The 25,750-nt window shown below is 44.5% G+C and overlaps 1 protein-coding gene across 1 annotated transcript in view; it reads left to right on the top strand.

Moving 5' to 3' along the window:
- SLC7A14 (solute carrier family 7 member 14) overlaps positions 1 to 12,904 on the top strand; it is a 40,732-nt gene extending 27,828 nt beyond the window's left edge. Inside the window, exons 4-7 of the mRNA XM_024221153.1 lie at positions 301 to 447; positions 1,334 to 1,542; positions 3,644 to 4,521; positions 12,582 to 12,904. Of these exons, the coding sequence (XP_024076921.1) occupies positions 301 to 447; positions 1,334 to 1,542; positions 3,644 to 4,521; positions 12,582 to 12,904 (1,557 nt within the window). The remainder of the gene's footprint in view (positions 1 to 300; positions 448 to 1,333; positions 1,543 to 3,643; positions 4,522 to 12,581) is intronic.
- The last annotated feature ends 12,846 nt before the right edge of the window (positions 12,905 to 25,750 follow it).

The following is a 25,750-nucleotide window of genomic DNA, read 5'->3' as shown; positions in this document are numbered from 1 at the left end:
TTCTCACAGAAGCCAAAATCCACTCCCCAGCAGGAATAATTCGGCTCGTTACTGGGAAACTGTGTAGGAGGAAGTATTAAGGGAAAGCCTCCCTTTAGGCCACGGGGTTGGTAATGGAACTTCTCTGTGGCTGCTACTGGAGGCCTCCTCGGCCGTGGTGCCCCTTCTCTCCTCACCCCCATGTAAAAGTAAAGTGGATCTTCCAGCCCTTGATGGGGGTGGGGCGGGGGAATACAAGGAGGCATCTCTCATTCTACTAGTTTTCCTTCATGTATCTGATTGAGTCAATTATTTGTGCAGGTGCTAAAAGGCGCAGCTACTTGTTTCTATGCCTTCATTGGCTTTGACATAATCGCCACCACAGGAGAAGAAGCTAAGAGTCCCAACACCTCCATTCCCTATGCGATCACGGCTTCATTGGTCACATGCCTGACGGCATATGTATCTGTAAGTACCAAATATATACAACGTTTCTCTACTGTAGCTTCTGTGCTGCTTTCTTTAGTGAGATAATGTGCCAGTGAGATCATGTAACAAATGTTTCCTTCTCTGGTGGATGTGCACGACTACATCAGCTGTGGATGTGTTTGACTCCATCAATGTCTTTCTGTGGCTGCCCGTTGACCTCCCAGTCTGTTGTTTCCAGGCGGAGGACTCAGATAGTTTCATTCTGATGGGGATCCCATTTCCTGTGCCAGCTACATGGAGCATGTGACAGCATGTGACAGCCTGTCTTTTCCCCATGCATAGTCTACATCCTCCAATACAAAGGGGAGGTCAGTGTTTAAGACTGCAGCAAAACAAAGAAGAGCACCAGAGATGACGGACACATTTCCCGAGCTCAGATCATAGCTCATAGGCAATAACAGGTGTGGGTGGCAAGCATAGAAATGGCAGAAGCATTGTTCTGCTTCTCTGCATCCAAATAAACACACATCTGTCTTCAGGGTAATGGAACAAAATTGAGTGAGTCATAGGGGGGAAATGTTGTTCTGACTGTTTTACCCAAAACCTATCCAAAGGCCATCAGGCTGTCCTCTTTCTTTAATCATGGCAGTTACCAGCTAAGTCCCTTCATTTATTTTTCATTTAGATAATTGTTCTGCTGTGAAGACCATATTTTGTCCTTTGCAAATAATGGTTTAAGTATGCTATATAAGAAACTTAGGACATGTGGCCATTTCTGAAACCACATTTTAAATATTTCTGACTTTCATCACTGAGAAACTGATCTCGTCCACTGTGGGTCCTTGGCAGAAATATATGCTGCAGTCAAGAACAACCCTCTGTGCTCCTCCACTCCTACCTCGGTGTCTTCTTTTGTCTTTGATAGGTGAGTGTAATCTTAACTCTGATGGTGCCATACTCTGCCATTGATTCTGAATCCCCTTTGATGGAAATGTTTGTAGCCCACGGATTCTATGCCGCTAAATTCATTGTTGCCATCGGATCTGTAGCAGGATTGACAGTGAGCTTGCTGGGCTCCCTTTTCCCAATGCCAAGAATCATTTATGCCATGGCTGGTGATGGGCTGCTCTTCAGGTGAGTCATGCTTTTGCTGTCATTTATTTTTGCCCCCTGATGCTTTGTGACTTGAGTTCAAGTTAAAAATGGTTGATGCAAAGTCAGTCATTTCATCTTCTCTATGGAAACCTTTCAGTTTAATGGCTGCATTTCTCTTTTAGCACGTATGGGATCAAATAGCCAGAGAACTGCAAAGTCAGGGGAGCAGTGATACCTTGAGAAGGCTTCACAGCAGCACAGGTCTGCTAGGAATCCTCAGAAGTTCTAAAAGAGGAAGGGAAACATGTGGGATACCCTCTCTCCACACTTCACCAGGCTCTGAGAGCCATATCCTGCCATTGGTTGGAACACGGGGGCAATGGGAGCTTAGCTTAAAAATCAGCAACTGGGAATGCGAGCACAAATCAGAGCTTATAATCTGGGAAATCAGGAGAGATCTACAAGAGCAGTAGCTGATGTCAGAGTTTACACAGGGAATGTGTGTCTGCATATCTGAGGGCGGGGTGAATAGTCTAAATAAAAGTAACTCATGCCTATGTCTTTCAAAATAATCACATCCTGTTCACGCATAGAGGAGTAAATGTGCAATAACCCACCTATCAAAAAAAAAAAAACGCTAACAAACACACACCTCTCAAAGTAAAAATATCAAGGCCAAAGTCACACTTTGGTTTAAGACTTTTGTTTTTTCCAAAAAGTCATTTTTAAAATTGCCTGAGATGTTCCTGGTTCATTACTCAGCACAGCGACCTAAATTATACCAACATCATTACAGATACTTTTCCCCACTGAGAAATGCACTCTGGGTTTTTTCATAGGAAAGAGAGTAAAAGAAACAGCCAGAATTGTACAGAAATTAAATCTAAATATTTTCCCTAGAATAAACTCACATCTAGATTGTAAAACCTACTGAACTTTGTGTTTGCTTGTTTTATAAAAGAAAAGGAGTAATACTTCTACTGTAACTTAGGCCTGGTCTACATTAGGGGGCGGGATTGATCTAAGATATGCAACTTCAGCTACGAGAATAGCGTAGCTAAAGTCGACGTATCTTAGATCGAATTAAAATTACTTACTTCACGTCCTCGCGGCACGGGATCGACGGCCGCAGCTCCCCCGTCGACTTTGCTTCCGCCTCTCGCACTGCTGGAGTTCAGCAGTCGATGGGAGAGCGATCGGGGATCGATTTATCGCGTCTACACTACATGCGATAAATCGATCCCCGATAGATCGATCGCTACCCGCCAATCCGGCGGGTAGTGTAGACGTACCCTTAGAATTAAATGTACTCCATTTGTCACAGCACTGTTACTGTAAAACACTTGCACTGCAGAGCTTCGAATTAGCACTTTGAATTTACAAGTAGTTAGGGCCCAATCCAAATCTCAGTGAAGTCAATGGGAGTCCTTCCATTGACTTCAGTGAGTTTTGGATCAGGCTTTTAGACTATTAACTCCTGGAGATCCGGGACCTGCATATTGTGGTTCTATATAACTACCATAGGCCGACAGACAGGTGTAGGCCTTGGTATGTTAAACACATATGGATATGTTTGTAAATGTGTTTGTAAAAGGCCCAATCCTACAAACATTACCAAGTTCGGTGGGTTCTACCATGAGAATCCCAGCTGTGGTCAATGAGGCTACCCATATTAGCAAACTCAATAGAAGATATAACTATAGTTGGTATGACTATGAGCTCTCTCCTCTGTTCTATGTGCACCTAAAGCTTCTAGTGAACTAATAGGAGTTTGGGGTGTGCAAAGAATGCACGATCAAGTCCTATGGGGGGGATTTTCAAAAACACTCATCATTGGCCCAACTCTGCTCTCATTGAAGTCAATGGGAGTTTCACCCTAAATGATCTGATGTGCACTTCAGATCATACTGAGATGCCTGGAGCTACAAGCTACCCAAAATTCAGGGTAGGCTCCCTTGTCATTATAGTCATTTCTTTGGGAAGGTCAGGCACTGGAGTTTTACCCAGAGAAGCAATTATACTAGAGCTTAGTCTAGTTCCAAACCCTAGTACCGCGGCTTTGCATCCAGGTAAGTGTTACTGTCACAGGGAGCCTCCACTGGGTGCAGTTTTAACATTCTGTGACTGTTTCACACTCTAGATTCTTGTCCCATGTGAGTTCTTACACGGAGACTCCAGTGGTGGCTTGTATTGTCTCAGGATTTCTAGCAGCACTGCTCTCCTTGCTGGTCAGCCTACGGGACCTGATAGAAATGATGTCCATCGGCACACTCCTGGCCTACACTTTGGTCTCTGTTTGTGTCTTGCTTCTCCGATACCAGCCAGAGAGTGACATTGATGGCTTTGTCAAATTCCTCTCTGAGGAACACACCAAGAAGAAGGAAGGGATTCTAGCTGACTGTGAGAAGGAGGTTTGCTCTCCAGTGAGCGAAGGGGAGGAGTTTACTGGCCCACTCACCAACACGTGCGGTGCAAAAAATCTGCCGTCGCTGGGTGACAATGAGATGCTCATTGGGAAAGCAGATAAACCCACCTACAACATCAACCACCCCAACTATGGCACAGTTGACATGACCTCAGGAATCGAGGCAGATGAGTCTGAAAACATTTACCTCATCAAGCTGAAGAAGTTAATAGGGCCACGTTATTACACAATGAGGATTCACCTGGGACTGCCAGGGAAAATGGATCGCCCAACGGCAGCTACTGGCCGCACTGTCACCACCTGTGTGCTCCTGCTTTTCGTCCTGATGTTCATCTTCTGCTCTTTCATAATTTTCGGTGCAGACTATATCTATGACAAGAGCTGGTGGGCTATTCTCCTGATGGTTTTGATGGTCCTGCTCATCATTGCATTGGTATTTGTGATCTTGCAACAGCCAGAAAACCCCAAAAAGCTGCCATATATGGCACCTTGTCTCCCTTTCGTCCCTGCATTTGCCATGTTGGTGAATATTTATCTCATGCTGAAGCTCTCCACGATCACATGGGTCCGATTTGCTGTCTGGTGTTTCGTGGGTAAGTCTTGGATTTTTTAAGTGAGTCTGTTGTAAAAGTAACTTCTCTAGCAGATGGACACCTAGATGTCACTCTCCTTTTTCCTCCCTCCCCCACTTCCTGCCCCTCCCCTCCTTTTCTTTACCTTCTGTTCTTCTGCCCCCTTTTTTTCTTTTTTCCATGTTCTCCCCTTATTTGGGGGAGTTTTTTTGAATATAATATAAATTCCAAAAAAAGGGGGGAGGGGGGAACTTTATTACTTAGAACAATTGGACCATGCTGTCACTCTAATCAGTCTGAGTTGTCAGCGAGGGTATATCACAATCCTTCTCCCTTCTGCAGCATCTTCAGCTGTAATCCCAAAGCACTTTTAAAAACTCAGATTAATTCAGCGCCCCTGGGAAGTGGCCTAGCATCATTATCCTCACATTGCAAATGGAGACATTGAAGCACAGAGGGGTGAAGTGCCTTGCCCATGGTCACCCTGCAGGGCAGAGGCATAATCAGGAATAGAATCCAGGTCTTACTTGCAATCTGACCATCTATTCAGCCAACCACACTGAAACTCCAGCTACGCAGGCTGTAGGGTGAGCCAGTGTCAGGCTGGGGACTAGAAGGCAGGAAACCTGTTTCACAGTCTCCCATTTTAACGATCATACAACACCGTCTCTTAAAGCCAGCGCTTAACGGTTAGCATTCATGTTTATGTATGTATGTATTTATTTATGGTTACTTTTTTCCATCTCCCACCCTGCTGTCCGGGCACGTCTACAAACATTCAGACAGTCGGTATCAACATTAAAATGATCATCTCTGCAATAAACTCCTCTCCCACCACTGAAATATTTACATTTCTCACCCCCCCCCAACTACTCCCCACTATCATCACAATCATAATAACAGTCCCACATCTACCAACCCACCCTCTCCAAATGCCCGGAGGGGGGAAATGGGCCTTGTAGCATGTCCAGAAGATTAACAAATCTGGGCCATAGAGAACCAAAGCAGGACGAGAATGCCAGAGTCAAGGACCCCTCATGGGGAATATTATTATTTGTATCATGGTAGGGCCTAGGAGACCCAGTCATGGACCCCATAGTGCTAGGGTGCTGTACAGACTCAGAACAAAAAGACTGTTCCTGCCCCAAATGTCCTGCCAACAGCCCCCTTCCCAATCCAACCAGGGCTCAGGATCCTCCATTGATTGCAACTGTGGCCGCATGGCACAGGGTGAGAGTTGGGAAGCTGTATGCTCAGTGTTATTCTGCTTACAAGATTAAGCCTTTTTTAAAGAGGAACAATGATTGACATCCGAGCCAACAGCTTGTCCGCCATGTGTCAGCCTGATCCAAATTCAAGCAGTCTTCTTCTCGTCATCCTCATCCCTACCAGGGGTGGTGATGGGAGAGAAGAGCAGCTCAGCATTTACCACAGTGATGCTGCTGGGTTCCACTCGAACCTGTCCATTCCAGCCGGCAGCTGCAAAGTCTGGCCTTATCAATGGCTCTTATTGGTCGAAATTTACTCCATTTGACTAAAAGTGAAAAACAATCCACAATGAAAAAAACCCCTCCATATATGTTATCAGTAGCAGGCAGGTTTTCCTGTTTATAAAAGAATCCAGAGGGACTGGTTGTCCCACCCACCATGAAAGCGGCTTGGGTCTCACTCCCTTATCTGTCATCACAGAACTGCAGGGCCCGGGCAGATTTCAGCAGCTGCTCTTTCACCTGCAGTGCATAGTTTGGGGGCTGCTTTCCCTAGCAAGTAAATAGCCTGTTTTATGAGTTAGCCATTGCACTAAATCCAGTTTTTAATAGTTTTTTTCCATAACTAATTTGGGTACCTGTTCAAATGTTGGTTTCTCGTAAATGAACCCGGCAGTTGTTTGCTGGAATGTCCTCCAGGAGAAGAGCACCAGAGAGATGGCTAGAGATAAATCGGTTTATTCAGTGAAATGAATTATTCTCCCTTCCATAGCTGCTGAAGGGCCCAGCCAAATTAAACTGGCTCTAAGCACTCTCCTGATCTCTTCATTGCAGACTAGCTGGGTAACTCACATAGCAGAAGTGATAAGCTTGTGTTACTTAGTGTAACAGCTCATTTCCAGTCATAGTTCTTGATCCACATGAATGGGCCCCTGTGCGCCTGCAAAGTCCTATTGATTTCAGTGGGACTCTCCATAGGCACAAGGGATCGTGTGGGTCAAATTGCAGGATCGGCATAGTCAGCACAAGAGTTACTGAACCCAGACTTGGGTTCAATTTTTCCAAAAGGTCCAAGTAGCAAGCCAAAGAATGAGCTTCAGCAATAGCATATTGTGCCCGCTCCCAGGCTATCAGGAGTTGATTGAACATTCCTTGTCTCAGGCCAGACTTCATGCTAACTTCACCATTTAGGGTACGTCTTGCAGAGTTAACGGGAGATAGCTACGCTCGCGTCTCTCCTCTTGAGTTAGCCTGGCTCACGGGAGCGCAGCCACAGTGCAAAATAACGCTCACGCTGCTGTGTTTTCACTGACGCTGCAATCACTTGTGCGTGGCACTAAGACTTCTGGGGGCACATCCCATGGTTCTGCAGGAACCTGAGCCTTTCCTGGTGAATCAGGGAAGAACTTGTTGGAAGGCACTGGAGGACCAGCAGCACTCAAGTGGAGCTAAGCTGCATCCATGCTATAAAGGAGTCAAGTTAGCAGTAAGACATTTTAGCCTATACCCGCTGACAGGCCAGCCAGCTAGAGCTGAAAGCATCACCACACTCGATCTAGGGGGTTTTGTGTGTGGACAGGACTCGAGTGAGGAGTAACATTCCATTCAACTTACAACTCAAGTTACCTCTGCAATGAAGACAAGCCCTTCTGCTCTTGATATAGGAAAATGCTGTGTTCTGTTCTGGTCACTCATTTCTAAAAGGTTATAACAGAAACAGGAGGGGTACAGAGAAGTGCAGCAGAAATGGCTAGAGGAACAGAAAGACCTCCACATGCAGCGTTGTAGTTTAGAAAGCAGACAAATAAAAGGTAACGTGATAGAAGTGTTTAACGAGTGGTGCAGAGAAGGGCATTAGATGCTTCCTATTTGCCCCTGCATAACACTAAAACAAGGGGACACCAATGAAATAATTGGCAACACATTTAAAACCGGGAAAGGAAATACTTGTTTTGCTTTACACAGTGCATAACCGAAGCCAAGAACTTAACAGTATCTAAAAAGAACGAGACATCGGTATGAATAACAAGAACAGCCACATTTACCTTACATTAAAATAAAATAAGCATAAGGGATATAACTCCTTATGCTCTAGGGCATAACACAGCCATTAACTGCCTGTGGCTTGCAAAGTACTTCTCCTATGTGCACGTTATTCCATGATTTGTCTGTAACGGGGTATCTTGCACCTTCCTCTGAAGCATCTCTAATGGGATACAAGGACCACTCGTCTTATCCAATATGGCAGTGCCTGTGTCTTCTATGTTCCTAATTGCAATGTGAGACTTTATTCACTTTCACTGGATGAAGTTGGTTCTCTCAATGCATCTGGCATCAGATGAGGATGTGTCATCCTCCTCAGGCTCAGCAGAGCCAATGGAGCATTGACCCATGCTCTCAGCTTCTGGATGGGAATTCCAGCTGAGCTCTGGTTTAAAAAAAAAAGACCTCCGCTTTAAAGCCGAAAAGAGGGTAGGTGACAATCCTAAAACCTCAACATTTTCCTAAGGCTCTGGAGTGTATTGTGCAGAGAGAGCGCCCTCTTGCTCTGTACTCTTCAGAAAGGGGGAACTATACAGAATCTTCGGAAAAGAGGTCAATTACGTACAATCCCAGAGGTTCCCCTGAGTCCTGAGAGCCCTGAGAACCGAGCAGTCCTGTCCCAAAGGTGCTTTCTCTCTCCCTACTTCCCAATCAGCAGGGCCGGCTCTAGGCACCAGCAAACCAAGCACGTGCTTGGGGCTGCACATTTTCAGGGGCAGCAATCCGACCATCGTTTTTGGGGTTTTTTTTGCTTAGGGTGGCAAAAGCCTAGAGCCAGCCCTGCCAGCAGCAGCGCGGGGGGGCGCCCTGGGACCGCTGTGGTTCGTGTCGGGGAGCAGCACACGCACCTTGTGGCTGGGTTGAGCGGGCTCCAAGCGTGGGACACTCGGGCTGGGGGCCACCGGGCGGGGGGAACTGCCTGCAGGTGCCGCAGGGCGGCCGCCCCCCAGCGCCGCAGCCGGGGCTGGGCGAAGCGGCCCGAGCCGCCTAGGGACTGCGGCAGGGCGGCCAGGAGCAGCAGCGGGGCCATAGTGGGGACCGGTGCCCGGGGCGCTGCCATGTGGGGCCTGCGCCCCGCTCTCTGGGGCTCCGCTCCCTCTGGGGCTACCCTGCCCCAGCTCCTCAGTCCCCTGCCGGGGCAGTACCTCAGCTCTGCCCTCCTGGATCCCGGTCGGTCCTGGAGGCAGGAGCCCTGGCTGGAAGGGCCCTGGGCTGAGGCGCGGCCCGGGAGCCCCGCTGCTTACTCCAACCCTGCCAGCGCCGGACCGGCTGGAGGCGAGGGGGGAGCGGGTGGAGTCAGCACTGGTGGGGGGGAGCCCAGAGCTGGGGAGGCAGGGGTGTGTGGGGGGCAGCCAAAAATTTTTTTGCTTGGGGCGGCAAAAAACCTAGAGCCGGCCCTGCCAATCAGGCACACTTGCATAATTGTTGCGCTCCAGAAATAGTGCAGTAAGTACATTCTGTAGCTCCACAGCACTCACCCAGAATCTAAATAGTGGTAAACAATTTAATTTGTTTTGCTTTGGCTTTTTTATTTCAAAGCAGCCCTACGCAGCTGAGCAGTAAAGTAAGCAGAGGGCTTCACAAGATGTATTTTTAGGATTTAATTGGCCTGAGTGCAGACTAGCACTTCCCAGGGCTCAGAACTGCAGCTTCATTAAATTTCTATGAACAGACAGACCATCTGGTGGTGCAGGATCCATAATGTTCAACCATATCAGGAGAGATCTAGGACCCTGGCTCATCTATTTTTTAATACTCCCGGCTGACTGGGGATGAGGAACTCAGTGGCAGGAGCAGAAAGCCTTATTGCTTCATGTGAGCATTTTAGTAAAAACAGCCAAATTCTGAGCTTATGCAAGCAGGAGTCCGTTTTTTAAGTGGCGTTTTCAGTATTTTAAGTATTTTCAACCCCAAGCATTCAAAAATCATGAGTCAGGCCCCCTAAAATTATGAGATTGGCTTAAAAACCATGAGATTTAAGAAAAATAATATATTCTGGGCTCTTTTTAGTTGCCTTCTAGTCAGGGGTGAAAGTGAGCCGGTATGGGCTGGTACAGCATACCAGTAAGAAGCCGGTACCGGCCCGGGGCAGCGCTTTAAGGAGGGTCCTTTGCCGCGGCAGTGCTTTAACGTTGCTGCCCCTTCCCCCGTCGGCGGCCCTGCCAGTAGGGACCCTACCAGCAGGGCCACCAATGGGGGAGGAGTAAAAGGGGCAGCTGCCCTGGGGCTGGCGATTTAAAAGGGCCCGGGGCTCCTGGCTGCCGCCACCGTGGCAGTGGCCGGAGCCCCGGGCAGCTCGGATGGGCTGGCTGGGGGAGGCTGATCCCCCCAGCCCCGCCCCTTCTGCCCAAGGCCCCGCCCCTTCCGCCCAAAGTGCCAGCCCCCGTACCAGTAAGAATTTATTATTACTTTCACCCCTGCTTGTAGTGCTGGAGCCTTTAGGGTTCACATTTTCAAGCTTCCCTCCACAGTCATGATGGCTAGAAACTTTCTTTTTTTTTAAGTGAAAACTGAGCTTTTCACATAATCACCTGACTCCAGGAACACCAAATATCACAAGACTTATGATTCTAGCCTGAGTTGCAGAGAAAAGCTTGAAAATATGACACCTAAAGCTTCAAAAATTATAAGGTAAAAGACAAATAAAAAGAACCCCCAAATTATTATTTTTTAAGTCTAGTGATGTTTGTCAATCGTATGATTTCTTCTCTTTTCTTTTTTTGTGGACCTGACTCCTTGTTTTTGAACACTTATGATTGGCAATCCTCTACTCTACTGTCAGGGCCGGCTCTGGCTTTTTGGCCGCCCCAAGCAAAAAAAAAAACAAAAAAAACCCCCACAAACCTGCAGCGCGGCTGGAGCCAGGGTGCAGGGGGGAGGGGGAGGGAGAGAGAGAGAAGGGGGGCGGCCAGGGCTTCAGCGGGGTGCTGCCACGCGGCCCCTCCCACCCCGCCGCCTGCCGGGAGGGCTCTGCGCCGCTCCGGTTGGCTGGAAGGGAAGGACGCGGGCTGCTCTGCCGGGCTTGCTGCAGGGCGCTCCTGTCCTCCGTGCCGCTGTCCCCTACAGGGCGGCTGGAGCGTAACAACACCAAAAAAAAAAAAAGCGGCCGTGCCGCCCAAGGATTGGGCAGAATGCCACCTCCTCTAAGCTGCCGCCCCAAGCACAAGCTTGCTCAGCTGGTGCCTGGAGCCGGCCCTGTCTACTGTACTTTACTTCTGGCAGTGGCCAACACCCAGTTGCTTCAGAAATTCTGTGATCATATTCAGTTGTTCATGGGAGATCATCTATTCCTGACCTTTGCAGGCAGTTCACACCCTGGAGCATGAGACGTCTATCTCGGAGGAGCCTGTTTTACAAAATATAGCTCTTTTGCAGTAGCTGCTACACATGATTTTGAGGCTGGAGGTCACACACACAAATGTTTGTTGACTCTCAGGAGAAATAGCCATACACTGTACCCTGTCTCTTAAGAAGCTGCAGCTCCAGTCAAATATAATGACTTCCTCCTGCAGCTTTAAATTAAGGGTGACTTCAAAACAGCAACAAAGTCTGCTAGGTTTAATTAACTTTCCCCTGTGGCTTACATGGCATCAGTTCAGTTACCAGCCACAGGCAATTACTAAAGGAAGCGTCTCTTAAATTTAATTATTTCCCCTGCAGCTTCTGTGGTAAAGAGCTGAAGTGGGTACAGTTTGTTTTACCTTTGCTGTTGTGTGAGACTTGCAGTAGTGGTGTGTGAATTCTCTGTTATCTCACATGATGATGTCAGCCACTGCCAGAGCTGAGACAGACCCGAGCCAATGAAATTCCTGCAGGAACACATCTGCAGTAGATGGATTCTTGAATCCATTACCAATTAAGGATCTTAAATCTCCATATACCTTGGCTTCTGGAAAAAAACATTCCTGGTAGGTGGGAGGGAGAGATTGTGTACTGTCACATGAGAAGAGAGTGAGAAAGAAAAGCTTGAAAAGAAACTAACAGCAACAGGAGGGCAGGATTTCTGTATCATTTTAGCATCAAACATATTTAACCTTATGACTGTGAAGCACATTGGCTCTGTGCAACGAACGGTATGAGAGAGAGAGTGGGAATGCAGGGAACACCGAACAGACAGAAGAGAAATGGTAGCTGAGGAGGAGAAAGGTATGAAAATGCAATTTGGGGATTTTATCGTGAGTCTAATGATATTTGATGTTTTTCTTCAGGTCCCAGATCCTGGAGTCATGTGTTTATGTGAGAATTTCACCTTGCATTTAAAACAATAAGTATAGTTCTAGCCCTTGTGTTTGCAGAGAGAAACTTGAAAACGTGAACCCCAAAGGTTAAAAAACCAGAAGGCAAATGAAAAGAATCCAAATTGTATTATTTTAAAATCTCATGATGATTTATAAACCCATCTCATGATTTTGAAGGTCTGATATTGCATAGACCAGATCCTCAGCTGGTGCAAATCAGTGTAATTCCATTGACTTCAATGACGTCCCTTCAGCTAGACTGATTTACACTAACTGGGGATCTGGCCCAAATATGTGACCCATATATCCCAGCTGGGAGCAATGGTGCCTAACTCCAGTAACTGTGTCTTTACAACTATGCCGTATTTCTTATTCTTCTCTTCCCGCCACTCTAAAATATATGTATTCCATATAGCTAATAGAGAGACAAACAGCTGTGCAGTAACATCACCGTATCGATTTTATAAGATCATTGTGTTTAACTGTTTAATCTTTGACTAACAGACCACACCATTTTTTTATTCCAAAGTGTTTCCTTTCTCAGATAGTTAACAATTGTACCCCTCAATGTCTCCCCCCACCTCCCTCTCAGGCTTGCTCATTTACTTTGGCTACGGCATGTGGAACAGCACACTTGAGATCAGCGCCCGGGAAGAGGTCCTTCATCAGAGCACATACCAGCGCTACGATGTGGATGTTGACCCGTTCTCAGTCGAAGAAGGCTTTTCCTACGCTAATGAGAGTGACAACTACCAGGACTGGGGGCCTTCAGAAGACAAAGGCTTCTCTTACCAGCAGATGTCGGCGGCAAAGGAAAGCAGTCGGACGAGTAGCAAATCGAAAAGCAAAGGCAAACACAAACAGAACTTCGAGGCCCTGATTGCAAATGATGAGCTCGACTACTCACCAGAATAGGCATAACACAAACAAAACCACAATGCTATTTCTCACTAACCTAACCCTTGGGCTAGAATGTGAAGGCTTCTTTGGCTCTCATTTTAAATTCCATCTTTCCTAAAATTTCAGTGCCCAGAATCACGTCACTTACTCACTCACTTTTTTACTCTTCAGGATAGTTCTATAAAAAAGTTTATCCTGAATTCTGAGATTGTCACATTGAACAAAACAAGCAAGTGACCCATTTGGAGTCCACCAGCATGGCCTATCTTGGTGCATGTTACCAAGTGGGCCAGCACATGGATGGATTGGCTGACTGGCAGATTCTTTCTATGCCTATTAAGCATCCTATTGACCTCTTTTGGCAGCACTGACAATGTGATTTAAATGAGACAAGTGCCAAATAGAGTGGGTTTCATGTGAGCAGTTACATGACCAGCTGAATTGGTGGGGGCATGAAACATATTCTCTGTGCTTTCCATAGAGAATATTTACCCCGTGACTATACTGGTGTGAAGCAACATATTTGGCATTTTCTTAGCAAGTATATTTTTTCCTTGAACTTATAGAAAGAAAACCTTTGCTAGCTAGGTGTAAGCATACTGAAGCAGTAAAACATTTCCCAAGGGAATCTCAGGAGTAGATTGAAAGGGGATCCAGGGATCTTGGTCTCACAGAGCAACATTTTCATCCTCCATTTCATCACCATGGCACTCACTGCAAACACCATGGCTAGGGATGGGCCTGAATCAAACTTCCCGAATCCAAACACTCCAAGCTTTGGGATTAAAATGCAATCTTCATGGCTTGCACCATGCTCTAGGAGAGACCAAATCAAAATTTCAGATCCCAGCACATCTGAATTTCTCAGATCTGGATCTAAGCTTTCTGGTTTGGGCCCATCCTTAATCATGATGAGGGTCACTCCTCATCTAGGCTTAATTCATTCCTCTATAAATACTCATAAATATTAAACTCCATTTCTCTTGGTACCGTAGGTACCCAGGCTTGGACTCCCATTTCCATCATTGTGTGTCTTCTACTGATTCACTGATCCATAATAATTCCCACTGGGCACAGTCCAGATTGTCATTCAGATTTCAGTTCTTCAGATGAAGTTTCTATTTATTACTTCATGTCACATGGGTCATTAACTTTAGGTCATCACTGGACAATATTTGTGGCAACTGTAGATAACCAGGCCACTGAAATCTCATTCCTTGCCATAAACTATATTTTGTATTAAGGATCCTTACCTTGTATATGTTTTTGAGATATTTAACCACTGGACTGTTGGGTGCTACTATGAAAAATACTGAAGTGCAACTAGCTACTGTAGTTAATGAAATTCCATAGTATCGCACCTCACTTTGAAACCAAATGGAATAGGCAAAGGGAGCTGGGAGTTCATGTAACACAAGGCAGGGATTCTTAGGCAATGAATGTTTATTGATAGTTAATCCACTGGCTACTAGTAGAGAACTGGCCCAATCCTCCCACTCTCACCTGAGCAAAACTCCCAGCGATGTGAATGGGAGTTTTGCCTGAGTGAGGACTGCAGGATCAGAATAACACAGCCTCCACATATCTAATCACAAGCACGCTGGGCCAAACTCACCTGTGGTGTAACTCCACTGAAGCCAGTAGAGTTATGCCAGGGATGACTTTGGCCTGCTATGTCTTTTGCTTCCAATATATAAAAGAAACATAGTTAACTAAACTCTGGTAGGAATTTGCTTGATAAAGAAATTGAACATTTCTGAGTCACTTTCTCCAATCCGTGTTTTTGTTTATTTAGTAACTTAATTGCACTATGCTAAATGCACCTATCAGCACTACTGGGCACATGTACAGAATATTCCATCACATTAAACCCTAAAGCGATACAGAGTCATCGTGGAACACCACCCGCCGAAATTGGCGCTCACCTCACCAGGACAAAGCCGGAGATAAAGATTTTCAAAGCAGCCTTGGGGATTTAGATGCACGAATCATATTAAAATTAATGGGCTGTGTCTCTCAATCCCTTAGGCAGATCTGAAAATCTGAGAGAGGTTTTATAGCAGGTCTTGCAGCCTGACCTGATAGCCAGCACACTTGGGTTCTACTAGACCAACAGAGGGGTACATTCCAGGGCTGAAAGCCCCCTTTCTGAGAACAGTCTGCCACCAGCCCCCTGAATTACAAAACTATCACCTGGAGCGTCCTGGCTGACTTTGAGTTTTGGAATGCAGAAGCAGAGAGTCTGGTTGAACATCCTGGCCCCATTGAACTCAATGGGAGCATTGCCATTGACTTCAATGGAGCTAGGATTTCACCCATTTGTCTCTGATGTAGCTCACACCCATACCATATAGGACTAATGTCTTCTTCATAGCACATTTGGATTCTAACTTTCAGAGCCAAGGAGAAATGTTTTATTGTCTCTTCCCTTTAAAAAACATCTGGTTCTTATCACACTGTGTATTTACATAAGAACGGCCATACTGGATCAGACCAATTGGTCCTGTCTTCCGACAGTGGCCAATGCCAGGTGCCTCAGAGGGAATGAACAGCACAGTCAATCACAGAGTGACCCATCCCCCGTCATCCACTCCCAGCTGCTGGCAAACAGGCTTGTGACACTCAGAGCATGGGGTGGCATCTCTAGTGTAAATTATTGATCAGCAACTTCCACACAGATGATCCATTCCTAGCTCAATGGCCCATATAGCAGATCTGGTTTTAAATTATTGCAATACATGAAAAAAAGATTTTTATCCAAAACCTATTTTTAATGATCAGAGAGCATATCAAATACATGAGAACGACTAGTCTCTGCTTGAAAGCTACAGGGCTAATTTCTGCCCTTTCAGTTGCGCCAGGGTAATCCAGCGAACTCCACTGACCTCATTAGCATTGCTCCAGATGTACACTGGTGTAATCAAGAATAGAATCAGGACCACAGTTCCCCCAGACATTCCCTACCAATGCTTAGCAAAGTCAGACTCCATGGTGCATATTCAGGTGAAATTTACTTGTCACTTTGTCATTTGAATAGGAAGACGTTTGCACTACATTAGCATGAACGTGGTGCATTTAGAGAGTTTTTGCTCACATGGACTCAGAGTAAATAATGCTGGGGCTTGAGAGATACAGTAATTCAGACAATTGATACCACAACACATGTGTGAATAGTCTTTACTTACATGGGTAGTTCCATGGAAATCAGGGAGGTTCCTGGGGTGAGTTTAGGAGCAGGCCCTCCAGTAGTGGTGATTTTATGCCCAGCGAATATACTGCACCAGATCCTGATTGTGTGAAGCTTGGCCTGAGCCTGCACCCAGAGCACCCTCTGGATCAAGATAAAGCTGTGCCCAGTTCCACCCTCTCCTTCTGGGGGCAAGGCCTGTGACTCCATGGCCCTCCTGCCATGTAAGGCAGTAAGGGTGCTAGGAAGAGGCCACGTCCTTGCTTAAGGGGCAGGTCTCGCTTGCTGACCAACAGTTGAGGAGCTCAGCCAGAGGGCACTAAGCACCCCCCCACCTCCACCCACATACAGGAGATGGCTGACATCTCCAAAAGGGAAGGGTGCCCATCAGCAAAAAACCCCAAAATATTCCCCCAGGTGGTTGGGGGCGGGGGGAAGAGGAGGGCAGGAGGCAGCACAGAGCCCTTCATCCCCACGCCCAGTAGCGCAAGAGGTCTGACTGAGCCCTCCTCTCTTTCACTGGTACAGACCATTTTGCAGACCCAGGCCTGCAGCAGGACCTGCAGACCATGTGCAGGGGCGATAAAAGATCCACAAGTGACCAGTGAGGGATAATGGGTAGAACTCATTTGTGGGGGTTGGTGGCTCCAGGGCTCCAAACCGTGTATCAGCTGCTCTTCATGCCTGATCTCCCAGACCTAAGCCAGGGCAGATCTCCCTTGAAGGAGAGAGAAGTATCTAGGATCTGATACTTTGCACTATTATTTATTAGTAGTATTGCCATAGCATCTCATGGAGCAGGACTCTACTGTGCTAGGCACTGTACAAACACAGAACAAAATCCATACTCTAAATAGCTTACTGTCTAAATACATATGCAGCGGTGAAGGTTTTTTTCTACTTATTATAGGTCTTTAAATACTATTCCTTACCATTTTCATGCTGGTTAGTATCATTGATTTGTTGAGGACCAGCTGTGCTCAGCACTGTATGAGACATAGTCCCTGCCCCAGAAAGCGTGCAGTTGGAAAAGATGGACAGCACAGAACACTTGGAAAAGCCAGAGGAAGGGTCTAATTAGAGTATTCCCCCCCCCCCCTCAAAAAAATACACATGCAGGAAAAAAAGGAACATTGTAAAATCTGGACACTAAAACCAGCCCCTTTTCCTGTCAAGGAAGATGGAGTTCTAGACAGAGGCAAAGGAATTGCTATGATCATTCAGCAAATCCTGGAGCTAGATTTACACCACTTGTCTCAGCTACCAACACAAGAATAAATGACAGGTTCCATGCAATGCAATAGGGTGGCACAGTCTCAATGCAGCACAGATCACAAAAGTTCTTGTTCAGCAACTGTATGGCACAAACACTAAACCCATTCCTGATAGACCTTAGACAGCTAACTAGTCACACTTGTCCTCCTTGAATTTTTCTCTTGTGGAGCCTGTGGTTTGCTTCCACTCCTCCAGGTTAAACTGCAATAATTATCTCTCTTCTCCCTCTGAGATGAAAGCCCAGCTGGACACAGATTGTAGTCACCATTATGACTTTCTAACATCAGCACACAGCTAAGCTGAAATTTAAATGGGACACCTTGGAATGCCACCAGCCGTCACATTTAAAAACTTAAGACACATGGCAAGAAACTGCAAAGAGGAATAGATCCTTTCCTGATGGCTGCACAATAAATTAAATAACACTAGAATTCTCCATAAACAAGAACACATTTATTTATAACGTGACTCCCAGCCAATGTGTTCAGGGTGCTAGATAAACAATTTATATACTGTAATAATAAACTCTGTGGTGCTGGAACCCTGCAGAACACCCGCTGGCTTCCACAAGGTCAAGGAGAGAGGAAGGGAGGTTTATGTCCCTTAGTTTACACAGAGAAAAAACACTGATGTCAGTGGGAGTTTTCTTGGCATAAGGACTTAATGAGAACTAAGGAAGGTCTTCAGGGTTTGGTCCATTCGTTATAAGTGGCTGATCAAACAGTAGGGAGTAGAGCTGGGTAAAATTTTTCAAGCAAATAGTTTTTTCACTGAAAATGCGGCTTTGGGTCAACCAAATTGATTCACAAATTTGGGCTGAACTACGTGAATAGTTTGGGCCCCCAAAATGGAATTTTAAAGTCAAAACATTTTGTTTCAACATTTTCAAAATGATGTTTGGATTTTCCATTTCATTTAGAAATTTAGCTAGTTATTTAAAAAACAAGAACACCCCAAAATAATTAAGAAAAACCCTAAAAACTAAATGAAGTAAATTGAGCTACACTAAAAACTGATTTTTTTTTTTCAAATGTTTCAGTTTGGTCACCAAACTGAAAAAAATCAACAACGCACTCGGCTGTAGTTAGTAAGTGAAAAGAGCTCACTGAAAAAGGTAACTGGGACAAGGAACTTATTTGAAAGGCCAAATTCTAACTTTAGATGCCCAAATATGCCTCCAATGTTACTGTTACAATTGCACAGCTGAGCTCACTAGCGCCATGAAAGGTTCTGTCAGAGACGTACGTCAACCAAATTCCTTCAGTGTCCAAATATCGTCAAATTTGGGTGGAATTTGAATGTTACAGCTTCTGTGTTAATCCCCTATTTCAATAATTGGTCATAAAAATGTCTCTGGGTGGCATCTCTGGGGTACAGCAGTTATTTTTCTTTTAGTTGCTTTACTACTTTTTAGCAAAAAAAAAAAATCTGGGGGCAAAACTGGCTCACGGATCTTTTCAAAACTTTTACTCACACTTTAAAACTTTTCACCAAAGAGGCCTTTAAAAATTAATAAAGTATGAGGTTTTCCAATATAACAGGCTCTTACCATCAACTTGTCAATTTCAACTACCTGGTGAGTGACAAAGCCTTGGTGGAATAGCTGAATTCCAGATACAGATTTTGATGCTCCTGCCATAATGTGGGTTAGTGCCTTTGAGTAACCACACTGCAGTGGTGGTGATGTTCTTTAAATCATAGTTAGTGGAGAAGAGAGAGTGTGTATATCAGAAAGATTGAAATGGTGCAGTGGATTAATGCATGAGCCTTCACACAATGCCCTGTCAGCCTGGGAAACTCATTGTCAGGGGATGTTGCGAAGGCCAAAACTATAACTGAGTTCAAAAGAGAATTAGATAAGTTCTTGGAGGATAGGCCCTCAATGACTATTAGCCAAGATAGTCAGGGATGCAACCCCATGTTCTGAGTGTCCCTGAGCCACTGACTGCCAGATGCTGGGAATGGATGACAGGGGATGGATCACTTGACAATTGCCCTGTTCTGTTCAGTCTCTTTAAACCATTTGACACTGGCCACTGTCAGGATATTGGGCTAGATGGACCATTGGTCTGACGCAATATGGCCAATCTTATGTTCTAGCCTTTATCCTCCTGAGACCTAGGTTAAAATGCTGGGATAGGTAACAAATGAAAGTGAATGTTGTGGCCTCATCCAAGTCCCTGTTCAGCATCTGTCCACAGCCCAATTGGCAAACTGCTGGAGAGAGGGTCCCAGAGCTAGAATGCCAGGACAGGGGGTTGTAAAGCAGGATTGAGGTTCAAAGGCAGATCTGTGTGAAGGCTGCATAGCACTTGCCCATATTATGCCAGGCTCAGTTCAGTGCTGTATCCTGTACCAAATTCACCTACGCAATTAAAAGTTGCTGTATATGCACCGTAAAAAATTCATATAAAAACTCTGATGGATTTTGGATACGTGCACTCGAAGTGCATGGGAGCCATGTTTTAATACACACATACACATTCATTCACAACAGCTTCCTCAATTAAACCAATGGGCCCAATCCTGCAATCCTTACATCCCTGATACAGGGGATGGATCACTTGATGATTGCCTGTTCTGTTCATTACCTCTGGGGCACCAGGCATTGGCCACGGTCGGAAGACAAGATACTGGGCTAGATGGACCTTTGGTCTGACCCAGTATGGCCTTTCTTATGTTCTTACTCACATGAGTAGTCCCTGGGAGCCAGATTCTGCTTTCAGTTACACCAGTAAATATCCAGAATAACGTCAATGATCTCAGTAGAGTTCCTGTCAGTTAAGTTACATACTGGTGTAGCTGCAATAAGAATCTAGCCCTTCAATGTCAACAGAACTGCTTATGTGAGTGAGAATTACTCATGTGACTAATTATTAGAGGATTGGGTTCAATAGAATGTATTTAATTCTAATTGATTTTACAAACACCTGAGTTCATACAGAAAATCTAAAAGAACCTTCAATTTATGAGAAATAAATAGTAAAAGCAAGGAAATGAAGGATAGAATGTTCTGTGTACAATTTCATCTGTTGAGGCAAGTCAAAGTGGCCCCAGTTTTACCGACAGATACCCATTGACTTTAACAAGAGTTGCAAAGCTGTATCCAAGAGTGGATCTAGCCCCAATGTGACCTCAGCTAGACTCAAGCACATTTATATTTAGATTTGGGAGGAAGGATGTAGGCTCTGAATCTCCTAGCTTTTACTTGGTTTTTACCATGCTCTTAAAATTCTGTATAAGTTACTGTGTGCATCTGTACGTGCATATAACTAGTATAGTCTAAGAGAGAGAGAGAGAGAGAGAAACTATATACTCTTCTTAAATGATATAAGGCTGTATCTTCATCCAGGATTTCTGATTTGAATATAAGCAAGAGCAAAGCTTGCATGATTTGTATGTCATCAGAGTCCTGTGATAAAAACAGCCTCAGAATATATACTGGTTGGGTGTGTTTTTTTAAAAACTGAAGTATCAACAAAATCACATCCTTAATATAAACTCACATTTTTATTCAACTCTTTACCTCATTAATTTAATGTATTTGTGTTTGTTTGATCTTCCACAAATGTTCTTCCGTGTCCAAAAGAAAATCTGAATACATTTCCAAAGGGCCTTCGTATAGAGCACCCACAAAGTGCAGCCCTTACACAGGCAAACATCCCAATGGGAGTTTTGCCCTTAATAAAGATCACAGGATCTGAGACAGAATTTTCACATGCACCTTTTTGCATGCATGCAACGTGCATGTGCCACTGTTGGTGCCTGTTGCATGAGCACCTAATCAGGGTTTGTATTTGCAGATGTGGCTCAGATGCATGGTGGGGTGGGCGGTACATTTTGTAGGTGCCTTTGAAAATACAATCCCATAAATCTACATCAGGTACCTACTTTTTAGATATATATATACATATATTACAATTTACAAGAAGGAATCCTGGGCTCTCACCCACTGAGAATCTGTATTTTCAATGTGTTTGTCTATTTAATCAGCGCTGATATCCTCTCTGTGGGTCTGATCCTGAACTGTGCTGAGCATCTCCTGAAAAGATCATCTCTCACTGAAATCTGGTGCTTAGATATCATGGTGATAAATGTGTTTGAAATACCTAAGACAAAATAGATGGCACCTAAGCAGGTCTGTCCCAACATTTTCAGGGAGAAAGAATATGCCTTATTTTCCTACCAGCTCCTGTACTAGATAATATTTTAAAATAGTCATTGTAGCCCCAGTTCTGCAAGGTACTTAAGCATGTGCCTAGCCATAAACACATGCCAAAGTTCCTTGCTGAATCAAAGCCTATATTCCCATGCAGTCTAAATAGCTTGTACCAGAGTAGTCACCAGTAACAATACCTGTTATCATGCAATCACTAATAATACTTGTGTAACTGATCCAGGGCCCATTGGATACAACCCTGTGGCTATTAATATCTCTATACTTGACCCTAGCATTTCTATATCCACCTATCCCTTCTTTTTCCAGGCAGATTTGTGGATTTCTGTAAATTCTGAACATTTTGTTCACAATCACCTCTTATGTCGGGGCTATTAGAGGGAATCATCCACTCTACTCTCATCTAAAAAACAAACAAAGAAAAGAAAGAAAAGAAAAGAGCCTATGCAGGAGGAAAATTTGTGCTGCAGTATTGACTTTGGTAGCATTAGGGATAATGAAGCCGTATTTATGTGTATGGAAAGCATAAAACACATATAAAACTGTAATGAAAGAACTGGAGGGCTGTGTTCCATAAGAATAGACTCTTTCTAAAGATATTGCAGAGATTAATATAATTTATAATCTCCTTGATAACTCCTAGGAGTAGTTTAAGAAACAATTAGCATAGTCCAATGTCAAGCCGAAAACACCCTAGATATTAGCCTATGGTTTATAATATTTTCCCTTATTCAAAGAATTAAAACTACCAATGGACAGGTGTATAAGCAAGTGTGGAAATTACCAATTTGCAGCAGAGATGGGCCTCAATGCAAACCCTAGATCCAACTACCACAAATTTGGAGGAAGTTCAGAACCCCTGAAAGTTGGGGTCCAGGTCCATCTCTGGTTGCAGGTCATCCACATTTCCCCTAGTAACAGAATCTTGGGGCTCTTTGATGTGCAGGGAGAAAATCAAGGCCAAAATGTTCTGAAGTCTCCACTAATTCTGGGTGCCTCCATTTTTGGGTGGCCAATTTAAGATACTTAAAGGTCCTAACTTTCAGGGGTTCTGAGCACACCCAACATGTGAAGTCAATGGGAGATGTGGGTGTCCAGCACCTCCATAATTCCATGTTCAGTGTCTCAGATTGGACCCTCGGAAATGGGGTCATCCAAACTTAATGGGTACTTTTAGAAAATGCAAGCCTATACATACCCTATAATTCCAATTAACATTAATGGAAGTTACACACTTCATTCCCTCTGTTCAAGTGGTGACTCCATCCTGATAATCATAATCCCTCTCTTTCAAAGGAACCAGAATATTATACTGATGAAGCATAAATACTTCAACTTTTTTTGGCCCACTTCAGATTTTAGTCCCTCTGCAACTTTTTCGCAGCACGTGGTTACAACAATTTGATTACAAGACCCAGCATTCTAGCATCCTCACTGCAGAAAATAAATCACACACTGACATCAGATGTTATAAATTCAGCTTGTAAATGATCGTTACTTTTTTTCATTTTGTTTGGTCTTATGATGTATAACTTGCTTTTATGCAGATGGTATTTTCTGGTGTAACAATTCTCTACAGTTCTGGTATGAATTGATGTATTTGTTAACAAGTTTGTTATATTCTTATTTTATTTTATTTGTGGTTTCCAAAACCCCATTGATGCACTGTACAATGGGAACTTGTGGTGTGTCATGAAGAAAGAAAAAAATATGCAGATGTGTTATGGAGTGATTTTTATTTTCAAATGAGTGTTGTTGATACTAATATATATATATATATATTATATATATAGACTTATCAAAATACTAAGAAAAGAAATCTAAATTTACCAAAATGTGTATATTTTAATAAATGCATAAAGCTTTATTGTGTGCCTTTAAATTTAAAAAATGAATTTATAAAGGAAGCCAGAGAAAACTGTGTCTTAGTATAAATTTCCATAATAATGTAAAGCTTTTAAATGAAAGACTACACCAAAAAAGGAAAGAAAAAAAATCCCATATAAATTTTGTTAAACTGATCAGTATCTGGAGGTCTGATATTTTTTCAATGCTAAATTGAAGTTAAATATAGACAAACTTTGCCTTAAGTGCTCCAAAATTTCCTTTGTAGAAGAAACATTTAAATGGGCTGATTTTGGAATTTACTTGCATTGTTGTGAAAAATGGTTATTAGTTTACACAATAAAAATCTAAGAAAATGACAGCAGGTTGACTATTAAAGTTTTAAGTATCAAACAGTCAGTGTCATATTCTGCCTCTTAGACTAGTTCTTTTACCCTCCCCTCCAGCAACCAAGACCAATTGCATCAGCCCTGATTCAGACCAGTAAATTCAAAGTCGCAGTTGTGGGTCCCACCCCTTCCTCTTCACAGCTGGGAGCATGCAGGATTAGAGGATAGACAAAAAGCCGCTTTGAGTGTTTTGCCCTTTGCTCACTGAGTTTATAGTGTCTGTCTCTTTCCATTCTGCCTCCCTTTCAAACCATATGCTATCAGCAGATTCACAGTGCCAAGCTCAGATAAAGGCCTTGTCAAGGTACTTGGGGCCTGGGCTGTTGAGAACCCCAGGCTCGCCCTGAGACCCCACCTCACCCGCCAGGGGAGAGACCCCTCCCACCCCGAGACCTCCCCCCTCGCTGAGACCCCACCTCACCCGCCGGGGGAGAACTAGGGTGACCAGACAGCAAATGTGAAAAATCAGGACTGGGGTAGGGAGTAATAGGAGCCTATATAAGAAAAAGACCCAAAAATCAGGACTTTCCCTATAAAATCGGGACATCTGGTCACCCTAGCTGTTGTATTAATAGGAGGTGGGTGTAAAAGGCCCAAAGGGCCGCTGATTCTCAGGGCTAGTCTACACTACCCGCCCGGATCGGTGGGTAGAAATCAATCTCTCGGGGATCGATTTATCGCGTCTCATCTAGACGGATAAATTGATCCCCGAATCGACGCGCGTACTCCCACCTTGTCAGGAGGAGTAAGCGCTGTTGACGGGGGAGCCGCGGCGGTCGATTTGCTGCCGTCCTCACAGCGGGGTAAGTCGAATAGGATACGTCGAATTCAGCTACGCTATTTGTGTATCTTAAATTGATCCCCCCCTCCTCCCCCAGTGTAGACCTAGCCTCAGTCTTTTCCATTCTGTGACCCCATGTTACAACAGAAAAAATGTTTCACACTCCCCTCTAGCCAGAAGGATGGCTGCTGAAACCTGCTCATGATGCCCCCGGGTGGTCACGACCCACAGGTTCAGAACTTGTGGGTTAAGTGCTCCTGCAGGCCATGGGGCCATGCTCTACTTTTGAATTGTTCTGCCCAGAATCAGTCCCCATTTTTCTCATTTCATTTTAACAAAAATAAAGACAAAACCCTGAACATTCCTATAATCAAGCAGTTTTTGTTTTGAAGCAGCTCTAGAGCTGGCTGGAATTTGTTGAAATTGAAAAATTCATCAATATCTTAAACCTAAATTCATAAAATGTTCCTGAAATATCTCACTGGTTTTCCAACCTGCCCAAGCTCTGCTATGTACCTGAGCCTTCTGTTGCTTTTTCATTTCAGCTGGTGCCTCAGCTGAGAGTTAGAAGATTTCCTTCCACTCGTCCTTGCATCCACTTTCTAGACTGGTAACTGCATGTCTGTTCTTTTTAGGACATGCTCCCCTACTTGGGTTTGTCATCTCTACCGTTTATTACACGGCACCTCCCAGCCTGCACTGACATAGTCACACTAGTTGGGTTCAAGCTAGTGCACTAAAAATAGCATTGTAGCTCAGGCTGTCAATCCCACCATGCCCTGAGCTCCAGCCTGAGCCACAATATCCACACTGCTATTTTTAGCATGCTAACTCAAGCCCTGCTAGCGTGAGTCACTCTACTCAGGCCGGGAGACATACCCAATAGGTAATGGTTTGCATCTGGCACAGTCTCAGAGAAACCCTGGCGTGGAGTTTTGTGTTCAGCAGAGAGAGATTCTTGCTGTGTAGGTCATACTGCGTCTCTGACCTCCCAGCTGCACTGAGAATCATTGTGTGATTAGGGCAGTCTCGACCAAGTGAATAACACAACTGCCTAGCTCTTAGAGCTGATATTACACCCAATATGGAGCTCTTCTTCCACCCAGCAAAATGATATGTTGAGGTGTTAAGTCAGTAAATAAGAGCCAAGAGAATGTTTCTTAAAGGCAGGGCCGGCTCTGGCTTTTTCGCCGCCCCAGGCGAAAAA

Source organism: Terrapene carolina, unplaced genomic scaffold, assembly GCF_002925995.2.
Source record: "Terrapene carolina triunguis isolate 2854851 unplaced genomic scaffold, T_m_triunguis-2.0 Scaffold88, whole genome shotgun sequence".
Taxonomy (NCBI): domain Eukaryota; kingdom Metazoa; phylum Chordata; order Testudines; family Emydidae; genus Terrapene; species Terrapene triunguis.
The sequence above is the reverse complement of the archived record's forward strand: the minus strand, read 5'-3'. Positions and strand labels throughout refer to the sequence as shown.